The sequence below is a fragment of the Stenella coeruleoalba genome, assembly GCF_951394435.1.
Source record: "Stenella coeruleoalba genome assembly, chromosome: 6".
Lineage (NCBI taxonomy): Eukaryota > Metazoa > Chordata > Mammalia > Artiodactyla > Delphinidae > Stenella > Stenella coeruleoalba.
The window spans coordinates 127,721,751-127,736,709 of record NC_137151.1 but is presented as its reverse complement, the minus strand read 5'-3'; the positions used below and the strand labels follow the sequence as shown (position 1 = coordinate 127,736,709).

The 14,959-nt window shown below is 49.7% G+C and overlaps 1 protein-coding gene across 7 annotated transcripts in view; it reads right to left on the bottom strand.

The window, feature by feature from the left end:
* Positions 1 to 14,959, bottom strand: part of FARP2 (FERM, ARH/RhoGEF and pleckstrin domain protein 2) — a 92,966-nt gene that overhangs the window by 32,353 nt on the left and 45,654 nt on the right. For 6 of the 7 annotated variants that reach the window (XM_079923725.1, XM_079923727.1, XM_079923730.1 and 3 more), the window contains 2 exons: positions 9,562 to 9,709; positions 1,822 to 1,977 (listed from right to left, as the gene is read on the bottom strand). In XM_079923725.1, coding sequence (XP_079779851.1) covers positions 1,822 to 1,977; positions 9,562 to 9,709 — 304 coding nt within the window. The remainder of the gene's footprint in view (positions 1 to 1,821; positions 1,978 to 9,561; positions 9,710 to 14,959) is intronic. The other variant, XM_079923728.1, reaches the window with a different exon arrangement.

Here is a 14,959-nt window from a genome sequence, read left to right as displayed (position 1 = left end):
ACTGCTAACATTCTGAAGTTTATCTTTGTAACCTTTTCCCACCTAGGAAACTAAGGCATCTTTCCAGGCCGGCTGACGCATTTATCTGTTATCACCCTATCATTCTCCTGGGGGTTCTTCTGGGATGTTTCAGATGCCCAGGACACACAGGGTTTTCAGGCTCACAAACATCACCATGAAGAAACTACTGCACTGTCTCTCATGGCTATTCCTTAGGATAAATTCCCAGAAATGGTATATTGAGCTCAGAAACAATGCACATTTTTGAACCTTATGATATATTATTACCAAATTACTTGCCAGAAAGAACATAATACTTTGACTCCTATGTTTAATCTTAAAAATGTAAGTGCTTAGGGATACAAAACGTAACCTTGCCAGGTGCAGAGACAGACACAGTCCGGAACTTTGAAACATCACGCTGTTCCAAAGAAGAGCTGCTTTGGGATATAAAGCCGCAATTCTCTTCTCTCCCTGTCCTTTCAGAATAACTGCCAGAAACTTCTTTTTTTTTTTTTACAGAGAAAAAAAAACGCAGCCTTTTACTTGTATTTTGTACATGTTTTTGGCATTCCTTATACTTCTCTCATCCGCAGAAGAAATATTTGAGTAAAAAACAATTAAGCTATCTGTTCATACTTGCTACCAAACACACTTACACGCCGCACATGACCCTGGGGTTTGACAAAAGCTAATCAAGTTGAGCCTTTGAAAAGCTTAGGTGAAGCCTCTCCTCCAGACTGGCCCGGAGCTCTGATCTCCCAGAGTGTGTCTAAGCTGACAGCCTCCTAAGCTTCAACGCCACAGCGGCTCAGCTAATCTACTTTTTATTTCCTAACTTCCTTTGTACAATAGACATGTAACAATGTGAACATCTCTGAATAGTCTGACGTACTGGATTTTTCCAACTATCAGACTGTACAGACATTTACTTTTCCCCCTTTTTACTAATTTCAGTAAATTTATATTTAATTATTACCTTACTGACTCACAATCTCAAAAGAAAGGAACATTTATTTTCTAAAAATCAAGTCTACTTCAATTAGAGCTATTAAAGGGTCAATTTCTGAATCAAAGACACATGAGAATATTGGAAACGCCCCTCTCTGCATTCTGGACAGAAGCTCCAACACTGATTTGCTGTGCAGCTTCTTCTGATCACAGCTAAACACTCCGTATTTCAGCTTTATTACCCAAAGAAGGACTGGCTGTAACAGACCAACAGTTCTCAGCAGCCCTGGGAGTCTGTCCCACGTGCACTCTCTCAGGCCAACCCCACAGCTGAGTCTTGGGCGGGGCCACCCCCGGGGATGCTGATATGCCCTCTAGGTGAGAAGTGCTGGGCAGGTCACCCCGAAGCCTGTCCCCAGTCCCGAATCCTGTCCTTAAATTCTTATGTGAGTTATGCTGAAACGATATATAAAGTAATTAAAGGGACTTCCCTAGTGGTGCAGTGGTTAAGAAGCCTCCTGCCAGTGCAGGGGACACGGGTTCGAGCCCTGGTCTGGGAAGATCCCACATGCCGCAGAGCAACGAAGCCCGTGCGCCACAACTACTGAGCCTGTGTGCCACAACTACTGCAGCCCACGTGCCCTAGAGCCCGTGCTCTGCAACAAGAGAAGCCACCGCAATGAGAAGCCCGTGCACCGCAACTTAGAGTAGCCCCTGCTCGCCGCAACTAGAGAAGGCCCACGTGCAGCAACAAAGACCCAACTCAGCCAAAATTAAACAAATAAATTTTAAAAAGAAGTAATTAAAAACTCAGTATTCTAGCAGAGTAAATTCTCTTACAACTTAAAAAGTTCTCAAAATAATACTTACATGGACCTCTGGGTGGAGTTTGATAAGAAACCTCTTCCTCTTAAAGCTGAGCTTCCGGAGCCTGGACCAGTTGAAAGTGTTGATCTTGGTGCTGCTCTGGAATTCAGGACACAGACGTTCGTTGAGGAACATCTGTAACCTGACGCGTGCACACGACTTCTCATGAAACAGAGAAGGTTAAGTCACATCCTTGCCAGAAAGCACAGCAAGCCCCTGCCACTTTATGTTCGGAAAGACTCTGAATTAAAATGTCAATACTAACCACACTAATCTCTCTGTTTTAGGAAGAAAACTTTATTTCTTTGATAAAGCTTTATTACAACCTCCTTTTTTCAATGTTAACAGTGAACATTTTTGAAGCCCCCCTACTGCGAGGACGGCGGCTGGGAGGGGCCTGGTGGTGGCAGGGCGGGGCTGGGTTTCCCACTGAAGGGAAGGACGGAGGGATCCCAGGGGTGCCGGATGGGACCTGGATCCAAGGCTGAACCCCCGACTCTCCAGGGTGGGCACACCGGGCAAGGACCTCAGCTTCTAAACAATTTTGTCCACTAAGGAGACCAGGGCCCTTTGCTCTTCCAGGGTGGGGCAGGCAAAGAACAAAGGAACCTGGACCATCTTATTGTGTAAGAAAGTAAACAAGTGCTCAAAAAATGACGGGGAAATGTCGAAAGGACACAGGAGGGATTTCCTTCCCTGGTGGTCCAGTGGTTAGGACTGCACCTTCCAATGCAGGGGGCGCGGGTTCGATCTCTGGTTGGGGAGCTAAGATCCCACATGCCTTGCAGCCAAAAGACCAAAGCATAAAACAGAAGCAATATTGTAACAAATTCAATAAAGACTTTAAAAATGGTCCACATCAAAAAAATCTAAAAAAAAAGAAAAGGGCACAGGAGCCACCTGAAGGGACTCCCTGATGTGGGTCAATTTAAAGATCAAAACAAATAATGACAACAGATCAAGTATCAGATTATAACCCGAATTATAACTTGAGTGATAGTACGATTATAATACAAACCCATGATCCACAGGGACGTAAAGACAATAAACAAACGAGGAGAAAACCCTTCTAGGATCATGAAGAATGGAATTTAAAAAGCTGCCTTTTGGCAACCATCCGGGAAATTTACAGTCTTAAGTATCTCTCCACAAAATGCTTACTAATTACAAAGGATAAAAAGTCACTTCGCAGCGAAGAAGCCTGTCAAACGCCTTCCAACCATGTGATGGATACTGGCGCTACCGGCAATGGGACAGACAGGCACCGTGGGCCACCTCGCGGGCTGCACCAGGCACACTCGCTTCTGTCATTCACCCGCCCAAGAAGCTTAACTAGGGTCTGATCGTCAGCAGGTGCTGGGAGGCCCATGTCACAAAATGACTGGCCTTGAACCTTCCAAAGCATCAAGGTCAGGAGAATCAAGGAGAGAAGGAAGAGAGTTCCAGACTGAAGAGGCCAGAGCGGGATCCTGACTGGGCAGAGCGCTTGGCCTCAGAAGGGATCTTCTGAAACCAACGAGACTGGGGCACCTGGTGGAAGCTGGATGCGGTCTCTGGGGAAGGAGCATGGTCTACTGTTCTCATATCCTTTCCATAACCTTGAAACATTTCCAGAATTAAAATGTTAAATGGACTGAAACACTTTTCTGGCATTTTCTTTTCTATTCTCGACTATCATGACCATTTACTCTTTTCTACAAATTCAAGATGGGGGGTGGCAAGGTGAAGAATGTTTTCCCTTCAGAGATACTAAAACAAACAAACAAACAAAACAAAACAAAAAACCCACAACAACTTAAGCAATTAAAGAGGAAGGAGGCACTGAAACATGCACGACAGGGACAAACTCTGAGACAGGGGAAAGCTGTCAGGCACAAAGGCCATTTACAGGAACGTCCAGACAAGGAAATCAGCAGAGACAGAAAGCAGCTTAGTGGCTGTCAGGGGCGGGCAGTGACTGCTACAGTGCGTGGGGTGAGGCTGCGATTTAAACGTTCTGGGGTTAGTGGTGATGGTGACACAATTCTGTGAATATACTAAAAACAACTGAATTATACTTTTGAATGGCGAACTTTACGTTACGTGTGAATTATATACAGTTTTTAAAATTCCTGAGTTAAGAAGTGTCCTTGAGGCCAAGATACAAATGACAGGGTCTAGATGAGACCCAAGTATCCCAGCTCCCAACACTGTCCAGACACGAAGTCACTTCAACTGCTACTCAAAGTAAAATATTTGAGGGTTTTCAACTGGGTTCTCAAAAAAGCAAACAAAACAACCAAACAATAAAACATCAACAAAAGAAAAGAAAAGAAAACGCCCACCGCCAGCTCTCACCTCTAGATGGTAGGTGCCTAGGGCAAAGGCTTAAGAAAGCAGGTGGCCACAGGAGGGCCAGGGAAGGGCCTGTCCTCCCCAGGAAGACACAGAAAAGAGCGAGAGACACACTGTTCCCAGCTGCAAGCTTGCCTTCCCATTTTCCCTTTGGGTCAAAATAAAAAATCACCACATCCCAGGGCTTTAACCGAGTCATAAATCGAAACAAAGAATCCACGGATGACTGCCCTCACTCTGCCCTGGGCAACCCTGACACTCACCGAGCAGCGCCACTCAGAGCCACTGCTTTCATTTTGGATTTTATCAAAAAAATCCACGGCTCAGCTGTAAATGCCAAGTAAGACCTGAAACAGAACCCGGAGACTCAGGGCTCTCTGGGCCACCCTCAGGCCTGCTCCCCCGGACAGAACCGCCTTCCGGACCTGCATCCGCATGTCCACACAGCTTGTCCAAGGCTGCTACTGTACCCTGCTCTGAGATCTCGTCTCCTGGACCTCCACACCCACCACGACCTCACGTCCACCCCTCCCCACACTCCCTCCATTTTTGGTAAATTTAAAATTCAGTATTTATATTACTGATCACGTAAGTACTGCTTGCAAGTTGAGCCAACCTGAATTATAACTATACTTCGCTCCTTTGCTTTTTAAAATTAATTAATTAATTAATTTTGGCTGCTTTGGGTCTTCGTTGCTGCACGCGGGCTTTCTCCAGATGCGGCAAGCAGGGGCTACCCTTCATTGTGGTGCGTGGGCTTCTCGTTGCGGTGGCTTCTCTTGTTGTGGAGCACGGGCTCTAGGTGCACGGGCTTCAGCAGTTGTGGCACATGGGCTCAGCAGTTGTGGCTCGCGGGCTCTAGAGCGCAGGCTCAGTAGTTGCGGTGCACGGGCTTAGCTGCTCCACGGCATGTGGGATCTTCCCGGACCAGGGCTCGAACCCATGTCCCCTGCATTGGCAGGCGGATTCTTAACCGCTGCGCCACCAGGGAAGCCCACTCCTTCGCTTTTAATTTTCCTCGAGTCACTAACTGCCTCTTTTCGTTTGCCTAATCTCTAGGTACCCGTCGCTAATTCTAATTTTGGAAGCCCAAAACTTCCCCCCAGACCTTTAGAACTCTTCGATACGGTCTAACCCATGAAGCCATCGCTCATTCTTCCCCCTGCCCCCTCAAAGGCCGCACCTCCCGGCTTGCGGGATCTCAGTTCCCCAACCAGGGACTGGACCCGGACCCTGGCAGCAAAAGCACCGAGTCCTAACCACTGGACGCCAGGGAGCTCCCCCCTCAGCCCTTTCTTGGAGGCCGCCTCTGTGCTTATGCTGACGAACGTTCTCCCCATCTGAGCACAGCCTGCACCTCTGCCTTCTCCAATCTGAGTCACCCTGTTTCCTCAGCTCCCATCCGAGTTTCTCCCTCCTCCAGTGTTGGCCTTCAAAAGGCTGTGCAGGAACTGAATTTCTGAAAACCTGCATATCTGAAAATGCTTTCATGTTCTCTGTACAGGAGTCGCGTTGCACAGGGCACAGAATCCCGGGCTGGAAATGCTCTTCTTTCACGTGTAGAACCTCCGGTCTCCAGCTGCCAGTCCTGCCGCTACTAGCCCGGCAGCTCTCCAACTGCCCCCACCTCTGGCAGCTCGCGCTGACGAGCCCCGCTGCCGTCACACTGGAACCTGCAGGCACCTTCAACCTGGAACTTTGTGCCTTGAGTTCTGGAAACTTTTTCTCGTGTAATTTCTTTAACAATTCCTCCACTGCTTTTTGGTTCCTGCCTCTAGAATTCTGGGGTGCTGGACCTCCTGGATGGCGCTGGAATTTTCTTTACTTTTCTCTCCCATCTTTCACCCTTTATTTATTTATTTATTTATTTATTAGTGGTACGCGGGCCTCTCACTGTTGTGGCCTCTCCTGTTGTGGAGCACAGGCTCCGGACGTGCAGGCTCAGCGGCCATGGCTCACGGGCCCAGCCGCTCTGTGGCATGTGGGATCTTCCCAGACCGGGGCATGAACCCGTGTCCCCTGCATCGGCAGGCGGACTCTCAACCACTGCGCCACCAGGGAAGCCCACCCTTTATCTTTTATTCTGTTCTGTGGAGATTTCCTCAACTGCATCTTCCAAACATTCTCGTTCCGCCAATGTGCATCACTCTTTTTCTCCATAACTGCCCTGCTCTTGTTTCAGAGATGCAAGCTTTTCCCTTATTTCTGTGAGGCTTTTTAGAAAACGTAAAACACACAAATTGAAGGTCTGTGGCAACCCTGCACTGAGCAAGTCTATGGGCGCTGATTTTCCCAATAGCATTTGCTCACTTCGTGTCTCTGTGTCACATTTTGGTAACTCTCACAATATTTCCAACTTTCATTATTATATTTGTTATGATATCTGTGATCAATGATCTTTGATGTTACTCTTGGGAAAAGATTATGACTCTCTGAAGGCTCAGATGATAGTTAACACTGTTAGCAATAAAGTATTTTTAAATTAAAAAAAAGAAGGAAAATGTAATACAGTGACATACTAACAAGGTTCAAATCCTTAAGGTACCAAAATTGAGTCCAGAATGAACAGGCCCCTCTCCCCACTTCCAAAAGCCTGCAGGCTATAGTAACCATCCTAGGGGCAGTCAACACCAGTTTATTTTGTAGGGAATAAATAGAGTGTGTGTGTGTGTAAGTTCCCCTCTTTTCCCCATAAGCGGTAGCAAATTCCACACACAGTTTTGAACATCTTCTCCATTTAACAATGCATCTCAAAGAATGTTTCACGTATCAGGACACAGAGAGCACATGCAACCTTTGGACAGTTGTCCAATTATCCCATAATATGGATGCCCCACCATTTATTTAACCGGCCTCCTAATAATTAATCACCAGTATTTTACTATTACAAACAAGGCCAGAATAAAAAATCACAAGAGAAACGTTTACACTCATGCTAAAGCTGTGTTCCTGTTTCCCATGAACGCGATGTGGGTAAAGCGATTTTTCTGTTTTGCCAATCTGATAGATGAAAAGCAGTAACCTCTCTGAGGAAGCGTGCTTTCCATTTCTTCCACCCCCAGCACAGTTTCTGTTTCTTCTGAGTCTCTTCTTCGCACAAATTTGGGACCTGTCCCTCAAATACCATCTTCCCTTGAAGAAAGGCTCTCCTCAAATTTCTGGCGACCCTTGGTCACTGTCTCTATTTAACAGCAAGGCTCTGGGTGTGCCTGAGTTAGTGACCATCCTGGTAAACACTGGCCAGGGAGCATCACGAGGGGATGCTAGTCTAAGGGACATCTGACAAGGGACAGAACAGCTGTGTCTTAAAGCGCCTTTCCATGGACCACTTATTAGTTAAAAGAGGAAAACCAGTAACTAGGCAGTAGAGGAACCAGAAAACACAGCGATCAAGGTTCGCATCGCCAGGGAGGCCAGGTGGCATCTCAGGTGTGACCCCCGAGGGGGACACATGTCACCTGGGCAGTGGTCCAGCTGGGAACACGTCACCTGAATCTAATCACAGGAAAACAGCCGACAAACACAGACGAGGAACTTTCTATTACAAAGGGGCTGTGTTCTTCAACACCGTCTTCATAAAAGAAAAAAGAATGTTCCAGATTAAAGGCGACTGCAGCGTGACGGCCTGGTTCTAGATGGGATCCTGTCCTGCAGGGAGACCACTGGCCAGCTGACAGGACTGAGGACGGACCCGTGTGCCAGGTGTTAAGAGCCTGCGGCCTCAGTGGTGACTGACTGTGGTCACGACAGAGCATATACTCTGCTCTTGGGAAACACACACTGAAGTTCTCGGGGTAAAGGCCCCGACGTGTGCAGCTTACTCCCCAAGGCTTCAGAAAAAACTGTGTGCGTCTGGGCGTGTGTCTGTGCGGCAGGGATGAGAACACATGTCAGCGGGAGGTGCAAATGGTGACAGCTGAACCTGGGGGACAGGTGCATGGGGTCTCTGTGTGCTATCTTCATTCTCACAGCTTTTTGCGACATTTGAATTGAAAGTGTTTCCAGATGGAAGTCTTTACAAGAGGAGGCTCTGAAGTGCTGGTTGGCAGCTCCCAGGGCTGCAGCAGGGCCCCCGATGTCAGAACCCGCTCGTGAGGCACCTCGTCCTGGAGCGGCGGGTCGTGCTGTAGCTGCCGGCCCCGCCCCATCCGGCCTCCCTGCCCCCCTGGGGATCCCAGGCTCCTCGCTGGGCCGTCAGGGCCTGCTTCCCTACTCCCCACACTCTGGCGATAGTCCTTGTTTTCTGTGGTTTCCTTTTCCATTCTTTGTTCTTACTGATGTAAGGTTAAAAAAAAATTCCTTAACGGTCATGCCGGTGGGGATTTTGAGGGAGTGGAAATGAATTCAATCTGCCGCCTTTCATTTCAAGTCTCTAACCTCATGCTTTTGCAGTTTCTTCTGGTCATAAATTATTTGTCCTTTTCTGGAGAAATGACAACAACTTGATCCTGAGGGACGTGATTTCCCCTCTGTGCCAGGTAGGAACCGCCATCAAAGGGAGCGGGTGTGGGAGGCCCTGGACACCACTCAAAGGGCCTGGATTTCAGGTGGAATGTAACAGAACTGACATTCTAAACGCAAAATTAAATTCTTTTCCTACGGGAAATTGAAATTTGCTGGCTAAGTTGAGAAAGAGAAAGGAAAAGCAGAAGAAGCAAAGTGTCCTTGATCAGGGAGGCCTGGATCAGACCAGCCGTTTCAGGCGCCGGCAGCGAAGACGGGCCACAGAGGGAAGAGCCGCAAAGCCAGCTGGGCGCCAAGAGCGCCACCGCCAACCCTGGGCACCACGTTCCACCGGAGGTGCCCGACTCCACGGGCCGGGAGCAGGCAGCTCCTGGAGGGGAGGCGGGAGCACCTGGCGAGGCGCGGGCTCCGGAGCTGCAGGCCGGCGCCCTGGCAGCTGTTTCCAGGCGCGTCACACCCCACGGCCCGGCACAAGGACATTCACCACAAACACGACTCAGTGGCCCTTTATGTAACGCTCACCCATCCGAACGCCGCTACCGCACACATCCCCGGGAACCCTAGCACTGCCCTCGGAGGGTCCCCAGGTTGTTCTGTCTTGTGCTTTGAACGGTGACTGGGACCCGTGGCGGAGACCCCACAGGGCAGCAGCCTCCCCGCGGGGGTGGACGCCGCCCTACAGGGCAGCCAGAGCCGGGCTTGAGGTTCCACGGGGGCGACCTTCTGTCAACGTTAGAAGGACAGTGGGACATGACTGTGCGCCCTGCGGGCCATGGGCCCCGTGACAGTGAGTCCAAGACAAGAAGACAACTTCTCTAACGGGTGAGAGGTTGGATCGGAGGGTCCGCAAAGCTCTTCCTCCAAGTCTAAGACGGATTCAGCAACAAAGACTTCCCAGCAAACGTAAAACAACCCCAAGAAGCCACAGCACAGCCGCCCTCCTACCTGGAAGACGAGGACGCCCATGTGGGAAACGGCCAGGTTGATCTTGGCCCCCTCCCTGTCAGAGGCCGTGTGAAACCTGATGCCGTACATTTCCAGCTTCCGGGCAATTTCCAGCACCTGGAAATCCGACTCGGCAGGCGTCTGGCCCCTGTAATAAAAGACAGCATGATCACAGCACTCCTGAAAGAGCCGAAACACAGGACAGAAGCGACCAGGAAAACAGACCACAGAAACAAACCAACAAAGGAGGCTCTGTTCTTCAGAGGGTCGGTCACCCACTGTATGTTTACGTACACATCAAACAGAACACCGCACACGGGCCACGGAAACGTCCGCTTGCTTCTATTCTGTAATCCATTTCCTAGTGGGTCAAATGTTTTCTTTGCACTCATTATATGTTCAGCCTTATAATTTTATCTTAATACAAAGTAATGTGCAAACATTACGTGCAGAGACAAATAGTAAATAAAGGAAATACCACAGATAACTCTAGTATCTCATTAAACCCATTTCAAAACTTTAAAAAACTATTTTCAAAAAGTACAATTCTAACCATTAGAATACACTTTTATAAAAATGAAATTATCGGGCTTCCCTGGTGGCGCAGTGGTTGAGAGTCCGCCTGCCGATGCAGGGGACACGGGTTCGTGCCCTGGTCCGGGAAGATCCCACATGCCACAGAGCGGCTAGGCCCGTGAGCCATGGTCGCTGAGCCTGTGCGTCCGGAGCCTGTGCTCCGCAACAGGAGAGGCCACAACAGTGAGAGGCCCGTGTACCGCAAAAAAAATAAAAATAAAAAACTAAAATTTATATAAAAATATTTTGCTAAAAAAGTGACTACTTACTCAGTTACAGCTAAATATTCTCATAAACATTAAGAATATTACATATAGGGGCTTCCCTGGTGGCGCAATGGTTGAGAGTCCGCCTGCCGATGCAGCGGACACGGGTTCGTGCCCCGGTCCGGGAGGATCCCACATGCCGTGGAGCGGCTGGGCCCATGAACCATGGCCGTTGAGCCTGCACGTCCGGAGCCTGTGCTCCACGACGGGAGAGGCCACAACAGTGAGAGGCCCGTGTACCGCAAAAAAAGAAAGAAATTATCAAAATGAATAAAAATATAATCACCACAACAATTGGTTTTATTGACGCCTCGCACGCGGCCCGCATGGCGCCGAGCAGCTCCAAGGCGTGACGCTCAGGTAAGTCCCAAACACTCCATGTGGGATGTTCTATTAACAACTCTTTTTTTCTTCTTACTTCCGAATGCCTGAGTTTTTGGATCTTTAAGGAATAACACAACTGTTTGCGTTATGCCATTCTTGTGATTTCCATTCTTTGACTAAAATGTCTGTTCTCTGAAGCTGATATAGACATCTATTAACTTGCATTTGAATAAATCATCTTCAACTAGATGATGATTCCATTGTATATCCACCACATCTTATTTGCCCATTCATCTATTGATGGGCACTGCTTCTGTATCTAGGCTATTGTAAATTATGCTGCTATGAACACTGGGGTGCATATATCTTTTTGAGTTAGTGTTTCTCTTTTCTTTGGGTAAATACCCAGGAGTGGAATTGCTGGATCATATGGTAGCTCTATTTTTAATTTTTATTTATTTATTTTAATTTTTTTAAAAAATTGGAGTAGAGCTGATTTACAATGTTGTGTTAGTTTCAGGTGTACAGCAAAGTGAATCTAATATATCTACTCTTTTTTGCGATTCTTTTCCCATGTAGGCCATTAGAGAGTATTGAGTCTATTTTTAATTTTGGGGGGAAGCTCCATACTATTTTCCATAGTGGCTGCAGCAATTTTCATTCCCACCAACAGTGCACAAGGGTTCCCTTTTCTCCACATCCTTGCCAACACTTATTTCTTGTCTTTTTTTAAAAAACATTTATTTATTTTGGCTGCTCTGGGTCTTCGTTGTGGCAACGCAGGATCTTTGCTGCGGCATGTGGGCTCTTAGTTGTGGCATGTGGATCTAGTTCCCCAACCAGGGATTGAACCTGGGCCCCCTGCATTGGGAGCACGGACCTCTGGACCCCTAGGGAAGTCCTCTCTTGTCCTTTTTTTCTATCGAAGTACAGCTGATGTACAATGTTATATAAGCTATAGGTGTGCAATATAATGACTCACAATTTTTAAGGGTTAAACTCCATTTATAGTTATTATAAAACATTGGCTATATTCCCTGTGTGTATAGTACATCCTTGTAGCTTATCTATTTTATACTTAGTAGTCTGTACCTCTTAATCCCCTACCCCTATCTCACCCCTCCCCGCTTCCCTCTCCCCATGAGTAACCAGTAGTTTGTTCTCTACATCTGAGTTTGTTTCTTTTTTGTTGTATTTACTAGTTTGCTGTGTTTTTAGATTCCACACATAAGTGAAATCGTACAGTATTTCTCATTCTCTGTCTGACTTATTTCACCTAGCACAATGCCCTCCAGGTCCATAGAGGCTGCTGCAAGTGGCAAAGTTTCTGCCTTTTTCACGGCTGAGTAGTGTTCCACTGCACAATACATACACGTCTTCTTTGCCCATTCGTCTGCTGACGCATTGCTTGTCTTTCTGGTGACAGCCGTTCTGACAGGTGTGCGGTGGTGTCCCATGGGGGTTTGGATGTGCACTCCCCTGATGGTTAGTGAGGGTGAGTGTATTCTCATGTGTCTGTTGGCCATCTGTCTGTCTTCTTTAGAAACATGTCTCTTCAGGTCCTCTGCCCAGCTTTTAATCAAGTTGTTTGCCTTTTTCATGTTGAGCTTTATGAGTTCTTTGTATATTTTTGCAGACATATAATTTGCAAATATCTTCTATTCAGTAGGTGGCCATTTGTCTTGTTGATCGTTTCCTTTGCTGTGCAGAAGTTTTTGGTTTTATTAGGTCCCATCTGTTTATTTTTGCTTTTGTTTCCCTTGCCTAAGGAGACAGATCCAAACAAAAACATAGTTGACCCTGAACAACTCGGGGGTCAGGGGCACCGAGCCTCTGCACGTAAGTTACAGCCAGCCCTCTGTATCCGAGGTTCCACATCTGAGAATTCAACCCGCCTGAGACCACGTAGTATGTAGCATCTACTACGGAAAACGGTCCGTGTATAAGGGGACTCACCCAGTTCACGCATATGTTGTTCAACGGTCAACTGTATTGCTAAGACCCACGTCAAAAAATATACTGCCTGTTTTCTTCTAGGAGTTTTATGGCTTCAGGCGTTACATGTAAGTCATCTTTTAAAAACATTTATTTATTATATTAGTTATTTGGTTGCACCGGGTCTTAGTTGTGGCAGCCAGGCCCCTTAGTTGCGGCTCGTGAACTCTTAGTGGTGTGGGATCTAGTTCCCTGACCAGGGATGGAAACTGGGCCCCCTGCATTGGGAGCGTGGAGTCTTACCCACTGTGCCACAAGGGAAGTCCCCTTACATGTAAGTTTTTAATCCATTTTATTTTTTGTATATGGTGTGAAAAAGGGGTCCAGTTTGATTCTTTCGTGTGTGGTTGTCCAGTTTCCCAATGCTGTTTATTCAAGAGGTTGTCTTCTCCCCATTGTCTAGTCTTGTCTCTTTTCACTCACCCACAAGTGTGTGGGCTCATTTCTGGGCTCTCTGTCCTGTTCCACTGATCTGTGTTGTCTGTTTTTATGCCACTTCCTTCCCGTTCTGATGGCTGTAGCTGTGTAGTTGTTTGAAATCAGGGAGTGATTCCTCCAGCTTTGTTCTTCTTTCTCAAGATTATTTTGGCTATTTGGGGTCGTTTGTGTTTCCATACAAACTTTAGAGATATCTGCAACACTTACAAACACATGCACATGTGCATACGGACACACGACGTGCAGGCGCGGAGCCACCTCTCAGGTCTGGTGCTTTACTCCCCTCAAGGCGGGTTCTCAGTGTGACTGAGCATAGACTGGTCACCGTCCCACCGGCCTCCCCATGCATGGGGGGGGTCACGTCATGAACCCCCACCCACCGGGCCTGGCAGTGAGCCTCTCCCACGGGGCTCTGGTCCCCATCCTGAAGCACTCTTCCCTGGGGTCCACGGCCCCAGGCTGTCTTCCTTCTTCTGGCTGCTCGTGGCCCTGTCCTGGGGGCCTCCTTCTCACGGCCTGTGGGGCCTCTCCCCACCCCCATCCTCCAGGGGGCGTCCTGGCCCCGCCCCGCCTCACCCCTGGCCCCGCCCGCCTCACCCCTGGCCCCGCCCCGCCTGCCTCACCCTGCACAGTGCGCTTTGGCTCCACCCCTGCCCCGTCGCCGCTGCCCAGGTGGGACGCTTCACACCGCGGCCACCCCACCCTCCACGGGCGCCCGGCTCCGGCCCTGTGTGTCCTGGAAGGAAGGGGACCCTGCCCCCAACGCTAGGAGCAAATCCCACACAGGTGACCGTCCCCTTTGGGGCAGACCGGGGACCCACTCAGGCTGGCACGGGGAGGGGGCCCTCTGCTCGTCTGGTCCTCGGGGTTTGGGTGTGACACGGGGTGCGGCGCATTCCCCCGCCACCAGCGAGAACCAAGGCAGCCTCGAAAGAGGCCACACCCCTCGGCGTGGAAGCGGGGCCAGAGCCCTAAGGGCCAGGTGCGCGCTGAGGCCGCGTCTGGGAAAGGGTGGCCCCGTGTGCACAGCTCGGACGCCCAGCGGTGCCCCAAACCACCACACCCAAGACGGAGCTCAGGCCTTGGCTCCGTGACGAAGGGGGGCCCAGGGCACGCGTGGCACCGCGGGGTCACGTGCAGCCTCCCGCCAGCAGCTGGGGCTATTACTGGCTCCTAGAACCTTGGGGGCCGTGCCCCCCACCCCCAGGCTGCTGCCTCTGCCGGCACCCTCACGGTCCTTCTGCACCCCATCCTCCCCGCAGAGTGGGCTCTGCCTGGCACTGCAGCCCACATGCCACAAGTGACACATCTGTACAGACAGTGCCACCCCGAGCCAGGCACACAAAGGTCCGCTGGTGGCTCTGAGCGGTGAAGGCATGGAAAAGCGCACGGCCCCACAGGGAAGGGCATCCTCGAGGGTTGGAGCCTGGGTCTGCGTTGCCCAACGCCCGCCCTGCACGTGACGTCAGTGCACTCACCTCTCAGCAGGCTCCCCCACGAGGGGGGCCCAGTCCTCCAGGACCCCTCCCCATCGAGCTCTCCCTCTGGTGAACTCAAGCTCACAACCCCCGGGCCCGGGGCCGCCAGCCCTTCTCACGGCCTCCCCATCTCTCTTCCCCTCTTCCTCCGGGTCGCCCTCACCTCGTCCCAGCGTCAAGCCTTAGGGAAGCCAGGCAGCAGGGCTGCAGCAGGAACCATCCCGCCCCCACCCGACACCTGAGGACTGGGCGCGGCCAGTGCGGGACCCCGTCCACTGCCCCCCACTTACGGAGGGATGCCAGCACTGCCCGGGGCCCGGG